This window comes from Haemorhous mexicanus, chromosome 5, assembly GCF_027477595.1.
Source record: "Haemorhous mexicanus isolate bHaeMex1 chromosome 5, bHaeMex1.pri, whole genome shotgun sequence".
Taxonomy (NCBI): domain Eukaryota; kingdom Metazoa; phylum Chordata; class Aves; order Passeriformes; family Fringillidae; genus Haemorhous; species Haemorhous mexicanus.
This window is the reverse complement of record NC_082345.1, coordinates 11,935,124-11,959,763: the sequence shown is the minus strand read 5'-3', so window position 1 is coordinate 11,959,763 and position 24,640 is coordinate 11,935,124. Positions and strand designations below refer to the sequence as shown.

Genomic DNA, 24,640 nt, shown 5'->3' with positions numbered 1-24,640 from the left:
TGTGCCTTTGTCCTGTTCTGAGGTGTCAATTGAGAAGCAGAGGAATGCTTGCAGAGATAAGATCCTTCTTCCTGTCATGACTTCTACAATAAGACCCTGAGCCTACCAGGTTTACTGACCTTCTCTTCCCCTGTTGCAGTATCTCAGCATACACAGTGAAAATAGCACTTCCCTTCATAAATGCTGGAATTATTAATTCTGAGAATTTAAAGTTTTCAGTTAAGAAGAAACCTTTAAGAAAAAAAAAAAGAAGCAAACACAAACTTTCCTTCCCTATCAGTAATATGTGAAGAGAATCAAATTAGCCACCACGAATCTTAGTAAAGGAAAAGAAAAGCCTTTGAGAAACTGAGAAGGTGTTAACACCATCTCAAAAAAATGTTCTGAGCAGTGCTTCAAACTCTTGTTTCCTCTTAACCAGGCTTTTGAGCCATGGCTGCTGCTCAGAAGTACTAAGATACCGAAGCACACAGTGATCCCTTGGTTTCACAGACAAGTTCTCAAAACGTGGCCTCCACTAGGATCTGCAATCAATTGCAGGCAGAAATGTACAAATAAAAATAGAAGCCATGATAAAACATCTAAAAAAATCAGCCTACTTTTCTTGTATACAGGGGAGTGATGCCTTAAGAATTAAAAAAACTGGGCCAAACCTCATCATTATTTTATGATCCAGGGAGAGTTTCTCTCTGTAGATATGAAGTATTCCACTTTTGGCACTACATCATCAGTGCAGAAGAGGACAGCCAAGAACTACAAGTATTTTGGCATCCTTCTCCATTTTTCTTTCCCCCAGTATGTCTGCCACCTTCATTGTTGCTCAGCCCCCATTTCAGCCCACTCTTGTTGAGAAAATCCAAAATAGGTTAAACTTCCCTTTTGCCAAGTGCATCTTAAAAGTGACCACTTTCTACAGATCTCCTGGTCAGGCCCGTCCTGGGGACCCTCAGAGATCAACCCAGCAGGAGTCTCTTTACCAGCTTTCCTCTTTTTATCCACCAAGCTGCCTGCCCCAGGTCTGCTTTTCCTAGAAACCTTCAGCTGAACTCCAGTTGTTACCACTTGGAATTGCAAGCTTCAGTGTTAGTTACACTGCCCTCAGCAGATAAAGGTATTTATTCCTTCAGGCTGGTAAGGTGAGCTATGCATATGCACAAAAAAATCTGGTTTTTGGCTGATGAAAGGGGATCATCTCACCTGATAGTGAGAAATTGTAGTGATAATAAAGAACCACATAATATTACACACCAAGGGCAGTTGGCTTATTAAAGTGTATGGATCCACTGTGGGCATGTTCACATCAAAGAAGCCAATTCACTGTAGATTGCACCCATGTAATAAATATTTATTTATTGCACCCATGTATAAATATTTTTTTTTAATACTATTTATTATAATAAAGCCTTTTCTTTGAGAAAACACCTGTGTGTTAAAGCAGCACAGTGCTTCAGTGCCTGCTTAAATTAATCAGACAGAATTGATCCTGCAGGACTACTGATCTGAGCCATTATACTTTATCGGGAAGAAAAACTATAGCAGAGCTAATTTGGATCTTGATGATAATTTCTCTTCTGAACATAAATGTGTTCTGGAAACACTCATTTCAAACAGAAAGGATTGTTTCCAAAGAAAACATTTTAAACTTTTAAAACCCATATATCAACTTGCACAGCAAGCAAAAGGAAATACACAGACCTACTCAATTTTATTCATTCTGGACCAGCAATAATGGATTAAGCTAATCCCCTTCTGTTTAAAACCATAAATACATGCTTCTACTGCCAAGAGAAAAACCCCAAAGCTCCAGCTCAGTCCTGAGCACACCTTTTGCATATTAATGACTCTGCTGTTCCCAAATATGGTAATAATATTTCCTGTTCTAGACAATTCTATACTCTTATTTCCACCACAGCAAACTTATGGCAATTCCAGGTATTTCTCAGCCCAGTTGGTGCATTTTTTGACACTGGAACTGGTAGCTGCAGTAAGGATTTTTATCATCTTAAAATGAAAATAAAAGCAATTCAAAAGTAGCTGTCTCCTATTTTGCGATGCATCCTTCCCTTCAGAGATTTCAGCTTGAGGAGATTTCCTTCCCAATTTGCATCTATAGTTTGCAATTATGGAAAGCAATTTAACCATAGCCATTTATGTCCTCACCTTTTTTTTTTTCCTTTTTTTCAACATCAGAATTTCAGTGAACAATTCCTGGGGGAGACTGGAACAAATTAACATGAGAACTCATCTCAAGAACCCTGAATTTCAGCTATAGCATATTTGCTACGGAAGTACAAGGCAGCTGAAGAAGAGTGTCAGAAAGTGAGCTGCAGTTTTGTTTTTCTGCCCTTTTAAAGAGAATTTTATCTAAAGTTTTCTAAATATCATACTGGCCTCAGAAAAAGGGAAAGCATGACCATGGGAAGAAAAGAAGTCCTAGACTTCAAGGATGAGATATTTTTTTTCTACTCGACAACAAACGGGAAGGAAGAGCACAAAGCCCTGAGCTTTTCTAAGAAAATCTCAGAATATGAAATTTTTCAGCAGGACATTTGTTATACAGAAGATATATGTATGGAAAGGGGATAGGTGCAATTAAATCTCTTCAAGGACCAGCACAGCCCATGAAGCAGCAAAATCCAAAAGCTGTAGAAAGAATTTTATTTGTCATGCTGTTTCAGTGAAGTCTTCTTTATAAGATGGAGCAGCAAAAACAATTTGCCAGACACCCTTACAAAATGGCAAATCTGAGGTTTACTTTTATCCTAAAAAGGAACCTGATGTCCTATAGTCATAAAAATAGTTCCCAATAAATGATCAGTTCCTTCAGAAACTGTCCTAGCGCAGCCTCTTCACAGAAAACAGGAGGAACTCACACCAAATACTGAGATACAGCTGAATGAACACCAAATGGCAAAGACACTGTAGAGGGGAAAAAAAAAATCCAATTTTGCTGATGATTCACCTCTTGTCAGCTTTTTAACCTGATTAAGTCTCACATCTACCACACGGAAAACTTTTGGCGGAATTTTTCACATTTAATTTGTATGATCCAAATTTAATTTGCGTGACATGAACTGATGGAACTCAACAGAGGAGATCACTTTGTAAACCATCAGCATTTTGCAGTGACTCTTTATGGTATCTAAAGGAATCAGGCTTTCACTGAGGTCTAGTCTGTCTTTTTAAACCATGAACCTTTTAACAGGATGTAAATGCCAAACAATGGTGGCCACCATTGGCACAGATGTGCTGGGGCCCAGCACCAAAAAATGCTACAACCAAAAATAGTTATAATTTCTTTTATAGGCTCCTAAGTTTGTTCCTAGTGACTGTGAGAAGGCTGCTTCTTTGTTTAAGAGATATAAGTTTTTAACTCAGAGAAGATAAAGACAATTATATATCCTTAAAGCAGAAATTTGGTAACTCATCATGCTCAGTATTTAATTTAATAAAATGAAATAAAAGCATAATCAAAGCAACCTTTTTTTTTTCATTTCTAAGCAGTTTTCACTCAAAATTTACATTGCATATAAATTATATACATTATATGCAGCATTGTAAATTGTGGTTTAAAACACAGTGTTTTGAAATGTGAACATTTCAAAGCATTTCTTTTGAAACTATGTTTTTAAAAATTTAACACTGTATTTCTGAATCAAATTAGAAGCTGCATATAATGTATATATTATGTATACATACATATATGTGATATTCACATTTTCTGAAAAGAGTGAGACATAATTCTTTCTCCCTGGATTTTTCCTGGGGAAGGCAGTGAGAAGCTCAGAGAAGAAAACAATTCTTATCTCTACTTGCTGCTCCTGATATTTGGCACATGTGGAAAGTGTTATGGAGATTGTTTACTGAGAGTGATTTGTTAATTGGATTTGGCTGATGGTTGTTTGGACTGATTGACCAATTAGGTCAAAGCTGTGTTGTGACTGTCTGGAGACAGTCACGAGTTTTTCTTTAGTATCTCTTTAGTATGGTATATCTTTAATATAGTATGGTATTAGTGCAATATAGTATAGCTTAATAAAGCAATTGTTCAGCCTTCTGAAATCATTCCCTATATTGGGGTCGCCCTGCATCAATACATATATATATATATATATATATATATATATATATATATATATATATATATATTAAAAAAAAAGTATCTATTATATATATTCAAGTATATGTTCTTCCAGGTGCATATATATATACAATATACACTCCGTGTTTACTTTAAAACTGGAAAAGTTTAACAGAATTTGTCATGTAAATGAAATCCTGTATTTGAAGCTTTCACCCTCAAATTATGTATGCTTTGTGTCAAAGTTATTGGTGCAAAGCACTAGATATCATCTATGTTCGCCATGTCACAGCTCAGATCAAAACATCCCACAGTGAATTTGGCAATGAGATAAATAAAACAATTAACACTTCATCAAACAGGACAGACCACATAGGGATTTGTTGTTCTCTAGCAAGCACTGAAAATTGGTTTTGCTCTACTTCACTTCCAAACAACCTTACACATTTCAAGCAGATTTCCTCTCTTGAGAAGAGGTGCTTTTCAGAAGCCCGAAGCTAGAAGATGCTGGGTGTTTCCTTGACAGTGCCAAAACCTTTCAAGCTGCTGTGGCAGATGAGATGCTCACCAGCTTGGGCAGCAGGACCCTTTCTCTGCACGGCACCGCACCCCTTCTGAGATAATGGCAACACTGGGGCTGGCAGCTTGCGTTTTCCTCTGGCACACATCCCAGGCTCCTGCTCTGGCTGGGCACGGATGAACAGGGAACAAGCGCTGGCTGGCCCGGCCCGAGGCACCCCCTGCAGCCCGCGCATCGCCGGGACTGCCAGCGGGACAAGGGCGCTCTGTGACAGCCCACACGCCACATGCTCCCGGAGCACGGCTGCGGAGAGGAGCGCTCCCCTCCTTTTGTTCTCCCTGACCGCCTGCCAAACCTTGCTCGAGCTGAATTCAACAGCAAAAACTCCCTCTGACTTGCAAGGGACCATAATCAAACCTGTAGATGCAGGTATTGTAATGAGGCTTCTTTCCAGGCAGCTTTAGTCGTATTGAAGAATACCTTATTTCCTTTGCAATTTCAGGGACATTTACCACTATGAAAGCAGGAAAAAAGGAATCCAACCTTCTGTAACTCCAGCATCTACATCCCTTTCTCCCCTTTGCACTAAATATCTGCTCAGGTCACACAGACTTTTGTGCAGGCATGTACTCTGTTTACTAGGTGTATTTCTGGCAATACCTGGATATAAAAGAACACCAAAGCAGAAATCTGGAAAATGGACACATGGTCAAGAACATCACCAGGAATGATCACTGCAAAACTGGCAGGAGGGTTCATAGCTTGGGTCTGAACACTCCAAGAACATTAAATTCAGCCCTTACCTGCATGAGCTGCTGCTTCAGTTTCTGTATCTCTGATATGTTGAGCTCACTGAAGAGGTCAGAGACGGGGTGCAGAGACTCTCCTTTCCTGCTCGTGGGAGTTCTGTAGTCACCATTGAGTTTCACGAGAGGCCCGTGGATGTGTCCGTTCATTTTGTCATCATTGTTGGGCTCACCCCCGTCCTCTGCAAACTTCAACCCATCTACTGATATATTAATATGGTTATTATACATACTATCATTGAGGTTGATATACTGGGAGAGTTCCTTTCTCAGGTTGTTCTTTTGCTCTCTTTCATTTTTTAAAGTTTCCAGAGCTTCCTCCAGCTGATGCTCAGCAATCTCCTTCAGCCGGATGGCATCTTCTAGCTGGCTATTAAGCAACACTGTCTCCTCCTCAAAGCGTTTAATCTCATGCTTTAAGCCTTCGTATTCAACCTGAATTAGACAAGACAAAGAACATTCATAATACTAAAACTTGAGTTGTGGAAACCTGCCATTTATCAGCCCTGTTGAGATAAGTGTTAGAGAAATTATGGTTTGGAACACCAGACATTGCCTGCTGCTGCAAAGAACTGAGTGAGCAAAAAGTGCAAGTGCAGCTCTCTCTGTTAAATACTCCAGTGCTCACTTTTTCAGCATGTGATACTCAAGAAATAGAAAACCTCTTTCTGAATAACTTATGATAAGCAATGAAATTTCATGGGAAGAAGGCTGTTTATTAGCAGATGTCATGGTAATAGCAGATTTACTGTGAATTGCCATAAGCAATGTTGGTATATCATGGTATTCATACATCTTAGGTTAATATAGCCTGATATATGATTTACAAATATTCTGATGATGACCTCATATCTCAATTCCTACTGGATGTAAAGTCACTCAGGCACAGCTAGTCTCAAGTATCTTGGTAGTTTTCAAAAATACAGATGGAAGGTACAAAACCAGTACAAGAGCCTCAACTCTCTTCTCTGTACTTTACAAGGTTCTCCATTACCCCAGAGGTATTTAATTTTAAAAATTTAACAGGAATCTATTTGTACAGTCAGTTTAAACTCTAAGATGCCCCCAAATTGCTAGAGATTATTAAACTACCAGAAGAATGCAGCAAACAGCTCATGCAGCCCCACACAGTCCCTGCACTGCATGTAGGGCTGTCCCTCTGGAGCACACAGGAACCTGTTGATCCGACCACAGGGCCTGGAATGTGTCCCAGTGACACCCCTTGGCAGCACTGGAGGGGCTCACTGTTCTGTCCTGCTCCACACCAAGGTGTGGTATTTTATCAAGGTATTTATGGACATTGTGAGCTGAGCTAAACAGCAGCTTCTTCTCTGTCCTTTACAGGCAGCTCCCTCATTCAGACCTCTCCATTTCACCTCACAAGAAACAAAGCCTGGAAAAACCGAGCCTAGTTCAAAACCAGTTCCTCAACAATACCTAGACAGTGCAGGAGACCCCCACTGCAGAAAGCTTCCCCTTTGCTGTCCTTCCTCATCTTCCTTTTCACTGTTGGAAAACCTCACAGCAATGAAAAGGAAGAGCTTTGTTTGTCATCGTCCATGTCTACACTTGACCAGCATTCCTGGTAAAAATGATGACACTTGGATTTTTTTCTATTTAATTCTAATCACGTTAGTTATTTGCATCTTAATAGCAAAATGAAAAAAAAAAGCCTTATTATCAGGTGAAAGAATTCAATGGCTTGGTGAAAGAGGGGAAAAAATACCGAATTTTCATGTTTCCATAAAAAGCCCCAATTTTTTGCAGTTGATACTTTTATAATTCAAACACATTATCTGCAAGCTTAATGCATTGTATAGAATATTTTTTTGTTTGACATATATGGATTTTTAATCAAACTAAAATTAGATAATAGCAAAAAAAAAATATGCACCATTCCTATTGAAGTAGAATATCAGCCTGTCAAAAGTCTTCGACTCATGAACCTTTGGAAAGGCAAACTTAAAAACCAAAGCACTAATCTTCAAACCCAGGAACTGGAAACATATCAAACAACAAAGAGAGTCCCTAAGTCATAGTGGGCATTCTTAAATAGAAAAGGAAAATCCATGAGAGTTTCAAATCTACATCTGTCAATTTAATACCTTTCCTTACTGGAGGAACAAGTCCATCTGGAAAAATTGTGAAATGCAATCAAGTAGCTATGTTTATAACTTAAATACATGAAAAAAAGCCAAACCCATCAAAACAACCAACACTTTTTCAATTTTAAATACACATGAAAGCTAGAGGTCTATATCTCTATCTCTACCTTCTCATAGACTCTTACTTTAAAAAGCTACAAAAAACCCCAACATGTAGATAATGACATTTTAGCACTAAGATTTATAACATATGGTTTTGTAAATTGAACCATTAAAATATAAAATGGTCTTAAAATTTTATCTTGTAGATTAAAGTAATTTTAGGAATCATAAGTGCATGGATCTGTGATGCAAAATGGCTGATTTTTAAAGCCCTTCAAAACGTGGCAATGCTTTTTCTCTCCACAGACTGTTGGCATTTGGTTTCAGTTAGAATGAAATATTATGACAAATATTAACACCTGCAAACAGATTTCATTTTGGGGGGAAACAAGGACAGTCCATAAAGGGGTCGTTTACTTCCTGAAAATGTGAAAATGTCTCCTATGAGGTTAAGGAGAAAAAAATCCATGCCTCAAAGGAGGAATTTGCTGTCTGGGTAAATAACTCTGGCAACAAAGATGATCTGCTATGAATTCCATTTCAGGAGTATGAAGGACTAGGAATCTTCATAAATAAGGAAATTATGCACCCATTTCTATTACCTGTGTATTCCCTGCAGCACAGCTCTGTTGTTTTAAGTGTTTCAATCACATTTGTGCTGCAGCAGTAAAAAAGCAGTAAAAGAGAGCTGAAATAGCACTGCTTATTCCTACAGGAATAAGGCAGCTTTGTTCTCAGGCTGCCATCAGAAACTGTGACAGGGCTGGCTCTTCCACAGAAGCCCCAAGAGCACCAGGCAACAGGTCAGGACACAACCAGGAGCTGCAGTGCAGAGTGACACTCTCAGGGCAGGTGAGGAGAGGGTGTTATGAAGTGCAATGTTATGATGGCCTAGACAGCATCTAAAAGGCAGGAAGTGTTATACCATCCAACCTGGATATTTTGATTTTCATCAACACAAGTTAACTCTTCTGACAGGAGACCGAATCTCTTTTGCTCACTTTAATTGACAACTGGCTGCTGGACATTGAGCTCCTGAGAGACAGGAAAAGCATGAAGTAAAAATATATCTCTTTTAATAATTCCTCTGTGATTCCATAGTTCTGCAATGAAGTATTTCAGTTTTTCAGAACTGAGATAAGAGCCTGCCCATATTTCAAAAATGGGCACTAACATCATTTTAGAATAAGTGATTAGCAAAAACCCAGCTGGAAAAAAACCCCAAACATAAAAAGGAACTTCTATCAAACTGCCCTACGGGATCACATAATAGAAACTGGAGAAAATAGTGACAATTTACAGTACAGTGCCTTGAATCTTTCCAGGCTTACTTGATTCTGCTTCAGTGTGGACACCAGTTTCTGTAAAGTGATGTTTTCCTCTTCCAGCTCAGTGTAGTCCTGCAGCAGCCTCGCCTCTCGGAACTTGTACTCTCGAATCTCATCTTTCATCCGTATCCTCTGCAGCTCCACCATCTCGTTATTCTGGCAGGAGAGAACACAAGGACATTACAGTCCACACACAGCCACTTTAATGCTGAACACTGCCTTCAGAAAGGGCCAAACAGAAATTAATCCTGAAATAGAAATGATTCAACAGTGCACATCAAAACACCATCACCTATTAATTTGAGGCCAAGCAATCATTTCAGGTGGGTGCTGGCAATGCAGAAACGAGAATGTCTGATAGAGAAGCCTGATTAAAAGAGTTTCAAGATTAGAGGCTTATTGAAATGGAAACCCTGGAAAGGCTGTAGCATATCTCATTAGTTTCATTGCTCTCCAATACAGCAGGATTTAAATAAAATTACCACCTGTTTTCCACTGTAGGATGCATTTTACAATCATACAAAAAAGCAGTGAGCACTGACATCTGTTCTCAAAAGACATCTGCCAGGGAGCAAGGTGCACCCACATTTGCATCTGCAGGCATTAGAGAGGCTCAGGGGCAGGCACAGGGTGGAAAGCACTTGTCAAAAGCCTGCCAAACACCTGGCTTGCTGAGCAGGATCACACCCAGCACTCTGGCAACGCACAAGGTCACCATTTTATCTTTCCCATTAGCACATACAGAACCCAGACAGAGAGAGAACATGAGGGATCAGTTTCACCAAAAATCGATTCCATCAGATTCCAGCTCTGAGTTTGTCATCAAAGGTCAGGTTATTCTGGAAAGACTCTGCTGGCATAACCACGATGGAATGGGCACTACAGGAAGGTGGAGTTAACACACAGCTGGTTGGGAGGAACAACCTCCTGCCCTGCTTTAAAGAGAAGCCTGCATTTGTCTGATTAAGAGAATGGGCATGGTCAATCACATCTCCTTTCCTGCAGGAGGATTCTGAGCATTGCCATAGCAGAGAGACCTGACTGATGGGGCAGAGTCCCCTCACTGCTGATGTGCCAAGAGCACACCTGGGAAGCAGTAATGAGTTTCTGTAAAAGATTCCGGTGTGGAGAGGGTGAACCACTGGCCTGACAGATACCTGAAAAAAAGTCAAAATTTTAAGCAAAAATTGTAGTCAGGGAGCTCTAAATCAAGAAATCTGCACCACTCACTCTGTGGTACATGAATGATAAAACCCTACCTTCAAGGATAAACAAAACTTCACTTAGCATCTTGGTTAAATAAGTACAAACCCCTGGAAAAGAACTCCGCAAAGCATGAAAAAAAATATTTTGATACAAGACGTGACAAAAGAGTTTTCAAAACTGAAAACTTTTTGTTAGAGAAAACTAAAAACCATCACCCTCCTCCTAGCAGCTGATTAAGAAGAAACTACCTGATTTCTGAACTGAAAACACCTGAAAAGATTCCCAGCAAAGAGTCACAGAGCATTAGCTAAAAGTAAATATTGCTGCATCCATCACTGCCTAATAAACTCTGAACAAATTGTAAGAGCAAGACCACAGATTATTTCAAAAGGTGAAGGCATTTTATACCCCCAGGCTGCCTTTATACCTTTTGTTTCTGCCAGCCCAGCTGCATTCCCAGCTGTGGGAGTGTGTGTCACTCTGAGGCAGTATGGGGACAACACCAAATGCTCAACTCCACTGTGTCAAGGGTAAATTAAGCTGCTCTGCAACTCTCCCAGTGTTTGAGGATGACCAGCCCAGGGAGTGAGCTGGCTGGCATCCATCCAACACTGCCAGGAGCCCTGGGAGAGGGAGCATCCTTACAGGATCCCAAAAGAGCTCAGCCAGCCATTCCCAGTGGCACTGCCTGCACCTCACTGGGCTGGGACCACCACCACCACCACCACCACCAGCAGCCAGGACAGATCCGCTCATGATCCAAACTGCCTCTGCCATCAGCACTGCTGAGGGAAAGGAGGACCTCCCCAAAAAGCCAGGCTGGATGGAGCCTTGAGCACCCTGGTCCAGCAGAAGGTGTCCCTGTCCATGGTGGGGGGTGGTGGAACTACAAAAGATCCTTTTTAACACAATCTACTTTCTGATTCTGTGATTCTAAAAGGGAAGAACAAAAGAGGTGGCCAGAAACGGAGGACATGAACAAGGAATTTTACACAATCTTGTTACAGTAGTTCCCTGACAGACTACAAGGTGGGGTAGTTTGAAAAAGCCTTGAAAATTAATTCTGTAAGATAGGAGTACTCCTTTGTCCCTCCTGTCATAGCAAACTGCAACAGAAAACATGAGCTATCACCTTGCTGGAGTGCACCACTATTTCTTTAGAAGAGATACCACATTTCTCCACCATTTATAACTGCTGCTTCCTACATAATCTTCGAGATATAAACAGAACCTTCTACTGTTCTCCTCTTCTTACACACAGAGAAACTCTTTCTGCAGTTCAGCCTCTATTTGTCCTCACTCATGGCATTTCATCAAGGAAGAAAGAGCAGAAAAAAGGAAGACTTGCCTGTTGGAGCATCCCATGTGCCATGTTCTGCCCAAACACTCTCTGCTACACTTCCATGGCCAGGGCCAAGGCCTCTACTGGAAGCAATCCCACTGCTCTGACACAGGGGTAAACCAACTCAGCACATTACAGAATAGAGCATCACCTTTTCAAAGCAATATAAAATGTGTATTTTGTCACTGCAAACACCCAGGAGTAATTCTCCATGCTTCAGATCCCTCTCACTACTTGCAAACATCTGCATTATGCTGGCAAACACCCAGTTTGCCAAAGCAGTCCAGGGCTCTCTCTGCCTGCCAGGAAAGGCAGTGATTCCACTCCACAGGCCCAAAACCCAGTGTTTCTGTGGTTTATGAGTGAGTAGCCACAGGGCATGTGGAGGGCCATTCTGATTTCCTTTATGTAAGACCTCTGTGTATTTTCTGGAAGTGAATTAGCCCTGAACCTATTTAAAAAAAAAAGAACCATGTTGAGTTTATTCTCTTTTACTGTTGGTATGAAGGATATATTTATTTTCATCAAATGCTTTGATTGAATATATTAACTTCTCACAACCCTATTGTTATTTTGAACAATTCAAAATACACATTTATTAAGCAAAACATTTGCAGTTTTAGAGGACAGTACTTGCTGTACTGATACAACAGCAAGAAGAAGCAAATTTTTATCTGGTGGACTTGTATGAAAAGAATATGAAAGGATTTAAAAACACAAGGCAGAAGGATTTTGCCAGCAGGGCTGTTATCGACATGAGCCACTAGAGGACAATGTAACTCAAGTTATCAGCAAAGTAACTCGTAATTAAACTTTGCTGCTCATCAAGCACTGAACTTGCAGGACAAAGCAATTGAGCCAGATGCTTTTACTAAGGCACTGCCTCAGGACTTTTTACATTCCCAGAGAGAATTCCCCTAAGAACTATGTACTGGGTCTGCAAAAGCCAAATTAATCCAAGAGGTGGAGCTGATGACACACGAGCAAAGTTTTAATGGCTGGAAATTATTTTCAATCCCAGCCGCGCAGCTGAACATGGTGCAACAGCTTTAATGGATTGGTGCCAAAGAAGAAGGAAAAGGCCTCTCAGTGAAACTATAGAAAACAAGAGAGTCCTTGTCAGCAATGCATCTCATTATACATGAGCACTAATTGTGGAAGATGTCAGCCCCACAGCACCTCTAATGAACGTACACATCACAGAGCAGACCATGGCAAAGGAAAAACAGGAGGCTCAGTCGAAACAAAGTCTGTTCAGGTCACTGCTATTCGGATATATTTTCAGAATTGCAATACATGAAAAGGGAAAGACATCTCTAGGTTTTGCAGAGCCAAGGACCATGTCCATATACTACCAGCCATCAATCCTGACAGGTCTCTGAATATCACTGGAATATTAAATGAAACAAGTTTGTACTTCTTAGCAAATTGAACATAATATATGCTCAGAGAATATTAAATAACAGAAGTTTGTACTTCTTAGTCAATTAAATGTACTATATGCTAATATATTATTCATTTTTGATTCAGCCTAGACTTTCATATGCCACATACAAAGATTTTCATGGCTTTATTTCAGATGCCACACACAGAGCACGTTGGATTTATCATGTGTGGATACACTGCAATACAGTGTGTAATATTAAATAATTGCAAATGAGAAGATACTTTAAAATGAAGGAATGGAAGAGGCTAAGGTTGAAGAGTATGAAAAAACATACAATTTTCATGTCAGAATACTCCTAAGTGCTACCCCAGGAAGCCACTTGTGCTCCTTTGGCCTATCAATTCACCTAAAAAAAACAAACTGGGCAAGGAAGAGACCCCTAAAGCTAAGTAAGTACGCTCATCTCCAAGGTGAGAAGTGAATTGTGAATTCCAATGGTTTCTGGTTTCCTGAACTATGAAAAAATACACTGAATTTCTTGGGAAAGTGGTAGCCTTCTTGCCTTTCTTTTTAAGCCTTTTTTTTTAAAGTGAATGCATTCTCATTAACTATTTTGGTTCCCCCTAAGCTGAAATACTTAAAGGACTTTTTTATTACTTTGTTTTTATTTTGCCTACTGCTTTTTACCCCCCACAAAAATTTGTGGAAGTAGTGTTCAGGCTTTTTCCATCCACTCTGTCCAAACAAATCCACTCTGTTCAAGCAAATGTTCAGAGACTTCAGGTCCTTACTGCAGTAAAACATACTGGTTTTCACACTGAAAAACAGCCTTATAAATCATCCATTAATTATACACCCTGAACTACCCAGACTAAATCCCTGCTTATATATTGGAACATGCAAGCCACAGCATGATGCTCTACATAACTTTTTAATTTTTGGAACTCACAAGAGAGCAAGAGAACAATGATACATGGTATAAACCCAAATCGTCCCCTTCCAATTTAATGGCATTGTTTTCTAGCTGATGCAGGATAAAAACCCATTTGATCTGATGACAGTTTTATTGTACTAGTAAATTGAATATAAGAGAATAAGAATAGTAAATTGAATATAAGAGAAAGTTTATGCTCAACCTAATACCCATGATCTTATGTGTTTGTTGACAAGTCTCACTGTAAATTTGTCTGCCATGTTTACTTTATTCTGCAGAGGAAAATAAAATATGTATTTTTTATGAAGAACAGCAAGAATGATAGAAAGTTTAATTTAACAGGGCTTGAGAGAAGAGAGAATGAAAGTGACAACAGAAGAGCAAAAACATTTTCTTTGTCATCAAGCATTTTAAGTCCCCAGAGTCCTTAAAGTTTCCCTCCTTCATATACAGAAAAACTCAACTTGAACTCACAGAATGGTATTTTCCATGCTTCCAGATATATTTAAATACATAAATGGATTTTGTGGATGACCTGAAGTGACCTTATCTGACCCTTTTGCAGAATTTGCACCCCAATCCTCCTGATTCATACATGCAGATGACCAGCTAAGCAAGGCTGGACCATCTCTTACAGAACTAATTTTGCTATTTCAATACATCTCAATCTCTACATCCAAAAATAAATTATTTCAAAGATATTTTCATGACTGTCAGAAATCTGCATCTTCCTTTTGAACCTGAATTTTTCTGGTCTCATCCTTCAAAAAGCTTCATTCGGGTGGCTTTGTTAGACTTCATGATATTGTATCTGCTCTAAGCAGCTGTATTGGCATCCTACTTTAAGAACACAAATTCAGCTCCTATTGTCCAAACCCAGAAATCACTAACTTTTGAAATTATATACAATTCTGACATTCCTTGGCTTTAGATATGTCACTCACTGTCTAAAAACCAGGAAACCAAAAATGTTATTGTGCACAAGATATTTTTGAAAATGTATCTGTGGCATAGCGTAAGTACTTTGATAGTACTTCATTCTATAAGAATATCCACTTTCTGTGGATATTCTTATAGAATGACAGTACTATCAAAGGGAAGGATGAAAAAAAGCCTTATATCTGTTGGCTATAGCATACAGATTAGAAGCCAGATTATGATAATGTAAATTTCAAGTTCCCTCACCAGCAACAAATATCAAATAAAGCATTTAAACATACATCTAATAATTTATTCATCTGAAATGCTCAGTGCATTTAATTGGAATAGCTAAATCTAAAGAAGTAGGGTGAATTTGTATCAAGGGCAATTAAATGGCCCTTTTATGTACTTATCACAGAGTTTGAAACCCATCGTATTTAACATTGTATTTAATCATCATATTTAATATAAATCCTGCCCCATCTAAATCCCTACAAAGTAGCTATTTTATTGACTTTCATGAATAATTATATACAAAAAGATAGCAATGCTCTGGTGGTTCAGGTATTAAATTTTCCTGCTGAGTATCATGGCCACATAATATTAAGATGACTTCTTCATAAGATGGTATGAACCACAAATTATGCATATTATCTGAAAAATAATGGTTTGATTTGACTGCATTTATAGCAATTAATGCATTACTCTTAGTATACTCATTATACATAATGAGTAATACTTAGTATTACTCATTATACATAAATTATCTTTTAATGCATTAATTATATTTATAATTAATATCAGCAATCTGTTACAAACACTGCTATAATATTCTTCATTCCTTCAAAAAATGAGAAACTTCACCAAATTAAATTTTATTAAAACAGTGTGAGAGAAAATTCATACTCCAGGGTTATAGCACTGTTCAGTTAATATGACTCTTCTAAATCTCTGTGGAATAGCTTCATGCATGAACACATGATCACTGCAAATAGCAAAATATCAATTAGCTGGAACAAATTTTGCCATGAGGAGGACATTGTGGATGCTACGTGAGCATCCAGACAAGTCCTCCTCCTGCAATTCCCACCTGATGTACTCAGAATAAACCACATGGCCTGTCAGGGATAGCAAGGGAGAGAGCGTGCTGGAGGAGGGAGGATGCACATGAAGACCAAAGATCTGACAAGATCCTGTTCCATCACCATCGCATCAAGCACTGCCAAGGCCTCTGCTACACCACCTCCATAAGTGCAACATTCACAGATCTTTTAATAACCTCCAGCATTTGTGACTCAACCACTTCCCAAAGCAGTGTGTTCCAGTGCTTGACAACTCTTTTGGCGAAGAAAATTTTTCCTAATATCTAATCTAAACTGGTGCAACTTGAGGCCATTTCTTCTTATCCTATCAATCTTTAGTTGGGAGATGAGCCTGACCCTCACCTAGCTACAACCTCCTTTCAGGTAATTCTGGAGAGCAATGAGGTCTCCCCTGAGCCTCCTTTTCTTCAGGTCTGCACACTCTGAAGCAGGGGCTGGTGCTTGCTCCACATCACCTTACAGAAGCAGGATGTGTAGTACTATAAAAACACCAAACCTAAATTGCTCTTGACAGATTAGTTAAAAAAAAAAAAAAAAAAAAAAAAGAAGAAGGGGTGGATCTGGGGCATTTTGGACTGAACGGATTTTTTTTCCCCCCAGTTATAACCTTTCCTATTATGTTGTCACTTTCTATATACAATTTAAGAAGCCAACAGCAGTGATTCTACATGACAATGCCTCAAGGGGCAGGCTTTTTGATGGAGAAGCTGCACAGGCCTTTTCAAGCTCATCAAGAGGCCAAGAGCTGGTTTTAAAGCCTAACTGATCACTTAGGAGAAGCATCTGCCAGTTACATGTATCTATCTCTTTGAGAGGCCATCTGTCTGGTCCAAAATGCCAAATCTCCCTCCCGACCCAAAAGGGGCACTGGCTAACCAACAAAAGAAAAGTTGTGCTAACAGGGTGTGGGGCTGTGATCAGTTTAAGCTCATCAGTCCCACAGGCTGTTCCCAGGTCCTGACCCTCCCCTGGGCCAGTGCTACCTTCCACATCACCAGCCAGACCAAGGGCAGCCACTCCAGAAAACAAACAAAGACAGTTTTAATGGTGCTCATAGTCCCTGACTTTGCTGACAGGCTGGAAACACAGGCACTGGTGTTAGCAGGAGGTAGGCAATAGGAAAACATGTCATTTCTAATTTGGGTATGCTGGCTGCTCAGCAACAACTGTATGACCTGGTCCAAGTTCCAGAGGTGGAAACCTGGCCCTATTGCTACAGATTATAAAATTTTAGGCTTCATTATGCTGGGCTGGTATGGAAAAATGCATCCTTGCTTTCTTCTGTCTTTCCCTAACTTTTGCTGTCATGATGGACTCAGAGCTCCCTGTGGTAACCTGTCTCCACGTGTGAGAAACAAGGCTCACTCCTTAAAATTTTTAAAAGCTTAATAAGGGATAAAAGGGACAGTAAGCAGCATGCTGGGTGCTTGGCAACTACCAGAGGCATGTCACTTTGTTCTTCTAAGTTCTTCTAAGCCTCCTGATGTTTACATTCTTGTAATAAACTTTCTCACTCAGTTTTATGTAAATAATTATTGTTTTAAATTCTTTTCTGGAGGAGGAGAAATTTGATGGACTGTTGGTTTGTCCAGCGTCATTGGAGAGTTGGCACTGTCACCCTCCAATCCACTGTCACTTTTGAAAATCTATAAAGGTTGGAGTCAGAAATTAAACTTCCCTTCTTTTTACCTTGGAGGTTCCAGTGTCTGTGTTGTTTTATTTTGTGTCCTACAGCGACATCAGCACATCAGTTAGCTTAAAACAATTCTCATATATTTTTTTTTCATTATATTGGTTTAATGTCTATTCATGCAGATAATACATAGTCAAACATTCTTTTGAGTTTATACATTCCAGGAATTCTTTTGCTTGGTTCAGCCTTTGACTTGTCTTCTTAAAGGACATGCCATACTGCAGATGAAATTTATATCATTTATTTCTTCATGAGGCCCTGTTCTGTGGTTTGACAGTTCTTGATAACCAGAGGGAAGGCGGTAAATTCCTCCTTGCATGCTTTCTTTCGTAGTTTATTTTCCTAGTTCTTGTCAATGTTATCTTATCATACAGATAAGATACTTCACAAGTACATTAAATCAATATTATCTAATTTATTCTTATCATTGTCAGTCAGGCAAATAAAAGCATTAGCTACTTCTGCAAAAGTAGCAGAAGTAGCTAATGCTTTTCCTAATGCAAGCTAATGCTTTTCCTTTCTGCAAAAGTTAACATTTCAATGCACAACATATTATCTCTATTTTAGTATTTTGCAAAAGCCTAAGCTATAATATATGCTTATCACACTAATATATCGGCCACAAAAGCTGACTAACTATACTATATTAAAGCAGTTAAAAGTGATTACAAACTGTACTAGATCAAAATTATTGTGATTAATAATAATTTGCAAAAGCCAATACATAATAGCAAAAGCCAACAACTCCAGGGTTATTTATACCACAGGCATGCTGGGCAGTGGCTCCACTGTCCCATGTTTCAGGCACAGAGCTCTGCTCCTTGCAAGTTTTCCATTCCCCACAGTGACTGCCTCTCCTCCTCAGGGCTTGGAGCTATTTTAGCTCCAGCTGGCTGCCAGCTCAGTCCTGCCTTCCCTCTATTCCTCACAGCAGTAATCAAGCTGTGCTGCTGAGGGATGCAGGTGCCAGGTCAGGGCTCTCAGCTCAGCCTCCCCAACCTGCTCTGCCTTGAAGTACTACCCAAGCTCTGCTTTTCTCAATTTACACACCAAGCCAATCTTTGGTCTTGTAAACACCAGCTAGACATTGCAACATCCATGTCTGAGAGCAAGTGCCTCTGCTCTGCCCTGCTGTAGGCAGTATGTGCTGCAGGACTGGGTGAGAGCACAGAAAGATGAGAGAGGTGACATGCAGAGCCAGGGCTGACCAGCAGTACCAATAAATTTGGTCCCTGGGTCAGTACAGGTAAATTAGTAGAGGGCTGAGTTCAAATTAATCAGATATGTAACTAGTCCTGATCCTCAGCTTACCAAAGATCATAAAAGTAATAAAAACTGGATCTCAAAGGGGCATCATCTAGTAGTCCATCTTTCTCAGGATAAGAGCAACAACATCTATGCCATTCCTGATATCCATCTAATCTCTTGTTAAAGACTTCCAACAATCCCATCAACTTTCCCAGACACTTGCTTCCTGGCTTTACTTTTGCTTTTGTCACAGATCTATTCTGAATTTTGAATCTGAAAGACAAAAACAATATTTCTTCTCCTACCCACAGAAGGCAAGAAATAAATGCATCTGTTCCTCTCTGCAGGAGACTTCCATTCACCTACTCTATTCATCTTCAGTCATCTCTCTGTCCTCTACAACCAGAAGAGCAGGAAAGAAATGAGGATTCCAGATAGTTCCCACCACAGAGCAAACTCTTCAGATGCCCTTGCATGACATGCAGGGAGATAGGCAATGATCTACAACAAAAAGTAGATATTGGAGGGGGGAAAGTAGAGGAGACCCCAAATAACAGAGTATTCCTTCACTGTTCCTCACACTGGAGGAGAAATACATTGAAAGAGAGCAAAAATCTTCAATACTTTATAGAAAGTGGAGTGGAAAAGTGGCTAAAGGAGATAAAAAAACCTCTTCACAGGTACAAATATATTTCAAGGGGTCATCTGCTGGCATATTCTCTATTGTGCTGCAGAGGAGCTGTGAGAGCTCAACATCAAAGGAGCTCTGTAAGCCCATGCTCATAGCAGAGCGTCCCTCAACAGAATTATTCCTGCAGATCATCAGCTGCAGAGGTGTTTTAAAAGCTCTGTGAATCAACACCCACCACCCTCCCAATGACAATAGGCTCTTTCAAGTTCTCCTTGAAAAATATCAATACAGTATAAAGGGTTGCTATAAAAACAGGAACAACAAGAAAGTTAAACTTCACTAATTATTTTTCTCCAGATGGGCAAAGACATGGCATCTTTAAACAAACACATCTGAGCCACGAAATTTAAATATAATTACATGGCCAAATCTGTCATTATTAAGGGAGAGTACTTCCTCAAAGTCAGGAGCAATTGCAGTAATTAAAGTCCATGTAACATTACCCATCTGCTGCAAAAAGCAGCACAGCATTCTGCAGCCTATTTGACCTTGTGTGCAGAGCACCCACCCCCACTAATTCTTCTGTAGCATGAGCAGAAACATCAGTTCAGAAACAGCAGCTGATTAATATTAAAAAGATGAACATGGCTTGATGACTAATGGCTTTTTTTTCCATCAGAGGCTTACAGTTTTTATTTTAGAGCATATATTTGAATGACCTAGGTAGCAAATCAAGTAAAAGGTAAGTACCTCATCTCTGTAAACCACAAGTTTTAGAACCAAATTTTACACATAATTTTTACTCATTACAACACACATGGTGATCCATGAATACAAATACCCACATAAAATATTTGGTAAAGTAAATTGCACTGAAGGTTACTTGAATTTATTTATGGTCAGTAAAAATACCTGTACTCAGGAAGTGTGGCTGTAACAGTGTAGTACTCTTTACTATTGAATATAAATTGGTTTGAAACCCAATCTTGGCTTTTATAATCTGCCCTTTTTTTTTTATTCTAACACAGACCATAAGTTTCACACTCTTATTTATACATATGTGTATGTGTACATATCTTACAGTCAACAGTAATCATTTTCAGGCTGACAGTTTTCTATCTTTTCCTTTAAAGGCTGCACAAAGAAGATCTTGCTGCTCAGCATGCAGGACAAACACAGATGTAATACATGCCATAAGAACACAGTGCAAGGACTGACTATTAATGCTGCAGTTCTCACACAGATTATTGAAGTATGTTGCCTATGGCTGCACAGCCTTAGAATCAAATTATTCCTTTAGGAATTGAATAAATACTGAGTGTCATTAACTTCCTGTAATGCATCAAAATGGAAAAAAAAAGCCATAAAATCTGTATTTGCTCAGGGAGTAAAATATCAAGCAAGTTATGGGACTGTTTAGCAATGGTTATAAAAATTACGTTTAAATCTATTTTTTTCTACTCTCTTGTGCTCCCCCTTAAAACCACTGCTGTTTTCCTTTCATCATTTGTTTCTACTAGACTTTCACCCAGCTCACAATGGGTGTTAGCAGAAGCCTTCTGCTAAAACAGATCATTGATACAGTAATAAAATTCAGATGAAAGAAATAACTGGGAACACCCAGAAAAAACCCCGGCAAACAGCCCTTCAGAAATCTAAAGATAAATCCACCTAAAGCACTGATCATTTTCTATAAATACACTGTGGCATGAGGAGGACAGTGGCAAATATCAAGTAATCTTGATGATCATTATAGCACATGTGAGCAGAGAGACTCAGCAGCTCTGGGGGCTCAGCTGCAGCAAGAAAAGGAAGGCGTTTTCTTGTCCTTGCTGAAGCTGTGCTCAAGGACCTTGATAAATGAAGAACTACTTTCTTTCCAGATTTATGGAAATCTAGAAAAACACATCCATATGAAAAGCAGAGGGGAAAACAGGGAATTTCAAAGACATGTTCACCTAAGCCTCACCTATGTCAATACCAGTGTTTCCAAATTCTGAACTGAGCCTTCTCTCAAGCCTTCCAGCCTGTCAGTGACAGCTGGGTGAAATGGGGATGCCACACTGGCCCTGCTGGTGGCCCTGGCAGCTCGGTGGCCTGGGGAGATGAGGGCAGTGTGACAGCTTGGCCATCCAGCCCCCAGCCATGCCCCCAAGGTGCAAGGGCACCCATGGATAACAGGGGAGTGCTGGACTGTAAATCTCCAGGTACTGCTCATGAACTTCTTGGCAGTGAAGGATTGCAGTCCAAAGTCTTAATGACTCCCTGTGCTTCCTACCCCTACCATTAGACAACTGCTGATTGAAAGCTTAAGCTCCCTTTTTTTTTTTCTAACTTATTTTTAATATAAAACACAACAAAACATTAGAGGATGGCTCCAAATTCATCAGGGCTCTTAAATTTCCTCTAAGTTCTTAAAGCTCTCAACCATGGCCTCAACATGCCATCATTACTAATGAAATTCAGCACCAGTCTGAGCAAATAACTATTTGCATGCAAGTTTTTTAGTTCTGATTCTGTTGTATGCCCACTGGCCTGATATGGCACAACTGAACTCAGTTACACACTGCAAAAAAGTGCAGCAGAATAATCAACCTAAAAATGACAGCAACCTCAGAGAGAAAAAACATCACACTTGAACCAGGTCAGAATTTAGACAAGCAACAGGAATTAGATGAAATTTATGAAGTCCCCTTTGTTAACTGATCAATATATTCAATCTCATACCTACACAATTGTGGCCTATGGTCAGGTTTTTCATCACTGAAATACTGCTACCAGTGTCTATAGGGAAAACAATCCAGGCTGCAACAATTCCTTGGGCTCTTAATTATTACATTGAGGGTGAGTTTACCCAGCATATCAATCAGAGAATTGACTTGGCATCTTCCTGACCCTGTGTGCCTCCCTACAAATGCATGTATGGATCATGGGATGCACAGCACACCTGCACCATGCTCTCTGTGCAGGGTAATGTAGGACATGGCCAAATACAAGGGCAGAATGGGAAAAATCCCCCAACAGAACTTATAGTGTAGTCACAGCTTTTGGCAGTGCATTACCCCTTGTTTAATAGTCTGTGCCTTTGATCACATCAGAACTTCCATAGCAGCTGTTTTTTCTTCAGCCTGTACAGGACCTCTTGTGAAAGACAGAAAAAACAAGGAGAAGAAATTAACCCTGCAGCTACATCTGTCTGTTCTTTTCCTTCATCCTCCCTCAGTTAATGGAGGCTCCTTAAACTCAAGTGGCCAAACTGCCCCAGTATATGAAAATTAAGTGCTACCCATTTTTAATATTCCAGAGTAGGGTGGCCATTGCTTTGCAGCAGTTTGGTGTCTGCTGCAGGAGTGCTGTAGCTGCAGCAAGCACAGGGAAGAAAGCTGAACTGCTCTAGGAAAAGAAAATCCCCACTACAAATCAGAGACAATGATTATGCACCTTGAGAGGTACCAAGTCAAAACCCCTGCATTTCCATAAAGTAAGGAATTGTTTCTATGTGCAGTTCAAAGCTTCACGTTTAAGCTAAAAATCCATTTCTGGCCTTGGTCCTCAGAAAGTGGGAACCATCACTTTCCCAGAGGACCTTCCCAGCTATCCATCCATCACCAAATGGAAAGCTTTTGAAGACAGCTCTCTCAGAGCAACAAAAGGACAAGACATGAGCCTTTGAATCCTAAATTATTTCTCACCCCACACTCTTGAGTCCCTCAGAGATCAGCTGAGATTCAGGAGCATCTAGACAGAATGCAGATGTGCTATTGTTAATTGGCCCAGCACACTATGGTATCACAACCTCTTCTACCAGGACCATTTTTGTAAAGAAATGCAGCAGAAAGCCTGACTATTTTCCTCAGTCCATCCCATTAAGAAACTGGAGCTGCTGTTCTGACTTTCATTTTCTTTTTTCTCATTTTCTCAGGGATGTGTTTGGGTGACCCAGAGAAATTCCAGTAAACCTTTTCTTAAATCTAAACATTGTAATGAAAGCTTTTCCTGCCCAGATTTGTTCTAAACTCAGTAATAAAAACCTACCACCCTGTTTAAAATCACCACCAATTCCATTTTTGCTCTCACTACCATTTCTGGTCCTTTTCCTTCCCACTAAAGACTGTCAAAATGTTTTCTTCTTTTGCCCCTTCAACCTTTACTTCTTATTCACCATTTTTTCAACAGAGGCATCAGTGTGCTAACTTGCATCAAATACTAATTTCTCCCCAATATCTGACAGTTGGGTTAAACAGTGCTTTAATGAAAAACATACAAATAATGTTTAATAGCTAAATTCAAAGTTGCAAGGAAATAAAAAAGGATTGCTAATCTTGCAAGCTGATCCTTTACCAAACCTGATCAGCAAAATGCATTCATATCTCAATCTGGACAAACGTTTAAGCTGTTTATTCATTTGCTAAAACAGAACAAAATATCATGCCCTAGTAACAAAGACCAATAGCAGCAGTCTCTGTCACTGTTGTCTGTCCCATGGGCAGAGAGACAAACCATTCTCTAATAATCCTAGTGAACCTCAGGATATCTTGTGGCAATGAAATACCTTTTTTTTTTTTTTTTAAATTAAAATTTTCTCCCAAGTTCTCCCTTCATTTTAAGATCATGGGTGAGAATACATATTTTTAACATATACCAGCCAGTGTGTGTTAATCAACCCACATTAAAAGCATACAATGGAGACAGTCAATCATAATATCATATATATGACATATGATAGATATCCTTTATATATATTATAATAGGGTTGGGTTTTTTTACAAGGCTCTGAATGTTCGCTTCAGATGAAGGGTAATAAATCAAAACTAGTCAGAACCTGACTAGTCACAAACAAATCTTATTTTCCCTTTATTGTAGAGCTCCCTCCGCACATTTCGCTTCGGTGTGACCAACTAGGGTAAGAGACACCCCATGCCACCAGCACCATCCCCTTTCTTCTACACAGAAATGCTAAGTTTGACCCAAATCCAGAACAATCAGGAGAGGAATTCAAATAGGAAACTTTCACACACTGTTGTTGCCCTGTTCTTCTAAGTTTTCTATGTTTACATTTTTGTAATGGAGTTTCTCACACACTCTTCATGTAAATAATGATTGTTTTGCATTTCTTTCTGGAGAAGGAGAGAATTGATGGACTGTTGGTGTGACCAGTGTGGTTGGAGAGGTGGCAGTTTCATCCTCCAATCCATGGTCACTTTTGGAATTCTATAAATATCAGAGTTTGGAA

General features: G+C 39.6%; 1 protein-coding gene across 5 annotated transcripts in view; it reads right to left on the bottom strand.

Annotated features, from left to right (window-relative positions):
* The window catches only part of BICD1 (BICD cargo adaptor 1), a 167,598-nt gene that overhangs the window by 38,175 nt on the left and 104,783 nt on the right, over positions 1 to 24,640 (bottom strand). For all 5 annotated transcript variants that reach the window (XM_059845911.1, XM_059845907.1, XM_059845908.1 and 2 more), the window contains exons 3-4: positions 8,946 to 9,098; positions 5,405 to 5,842 (exon numbers count right to left, since the gene is read on the bottom strand). In XM_059845911.1, coding sequence (XP_059701894.1) covers positions 5,405 to 5,842; positions 8,946 to 9,098 — 591 coding nt within the window. The remainder of the gene's footprint in view (positions 1 to 5,404; positions 5,843 to 8,945; positions 9,099 to 24,640) is intronic.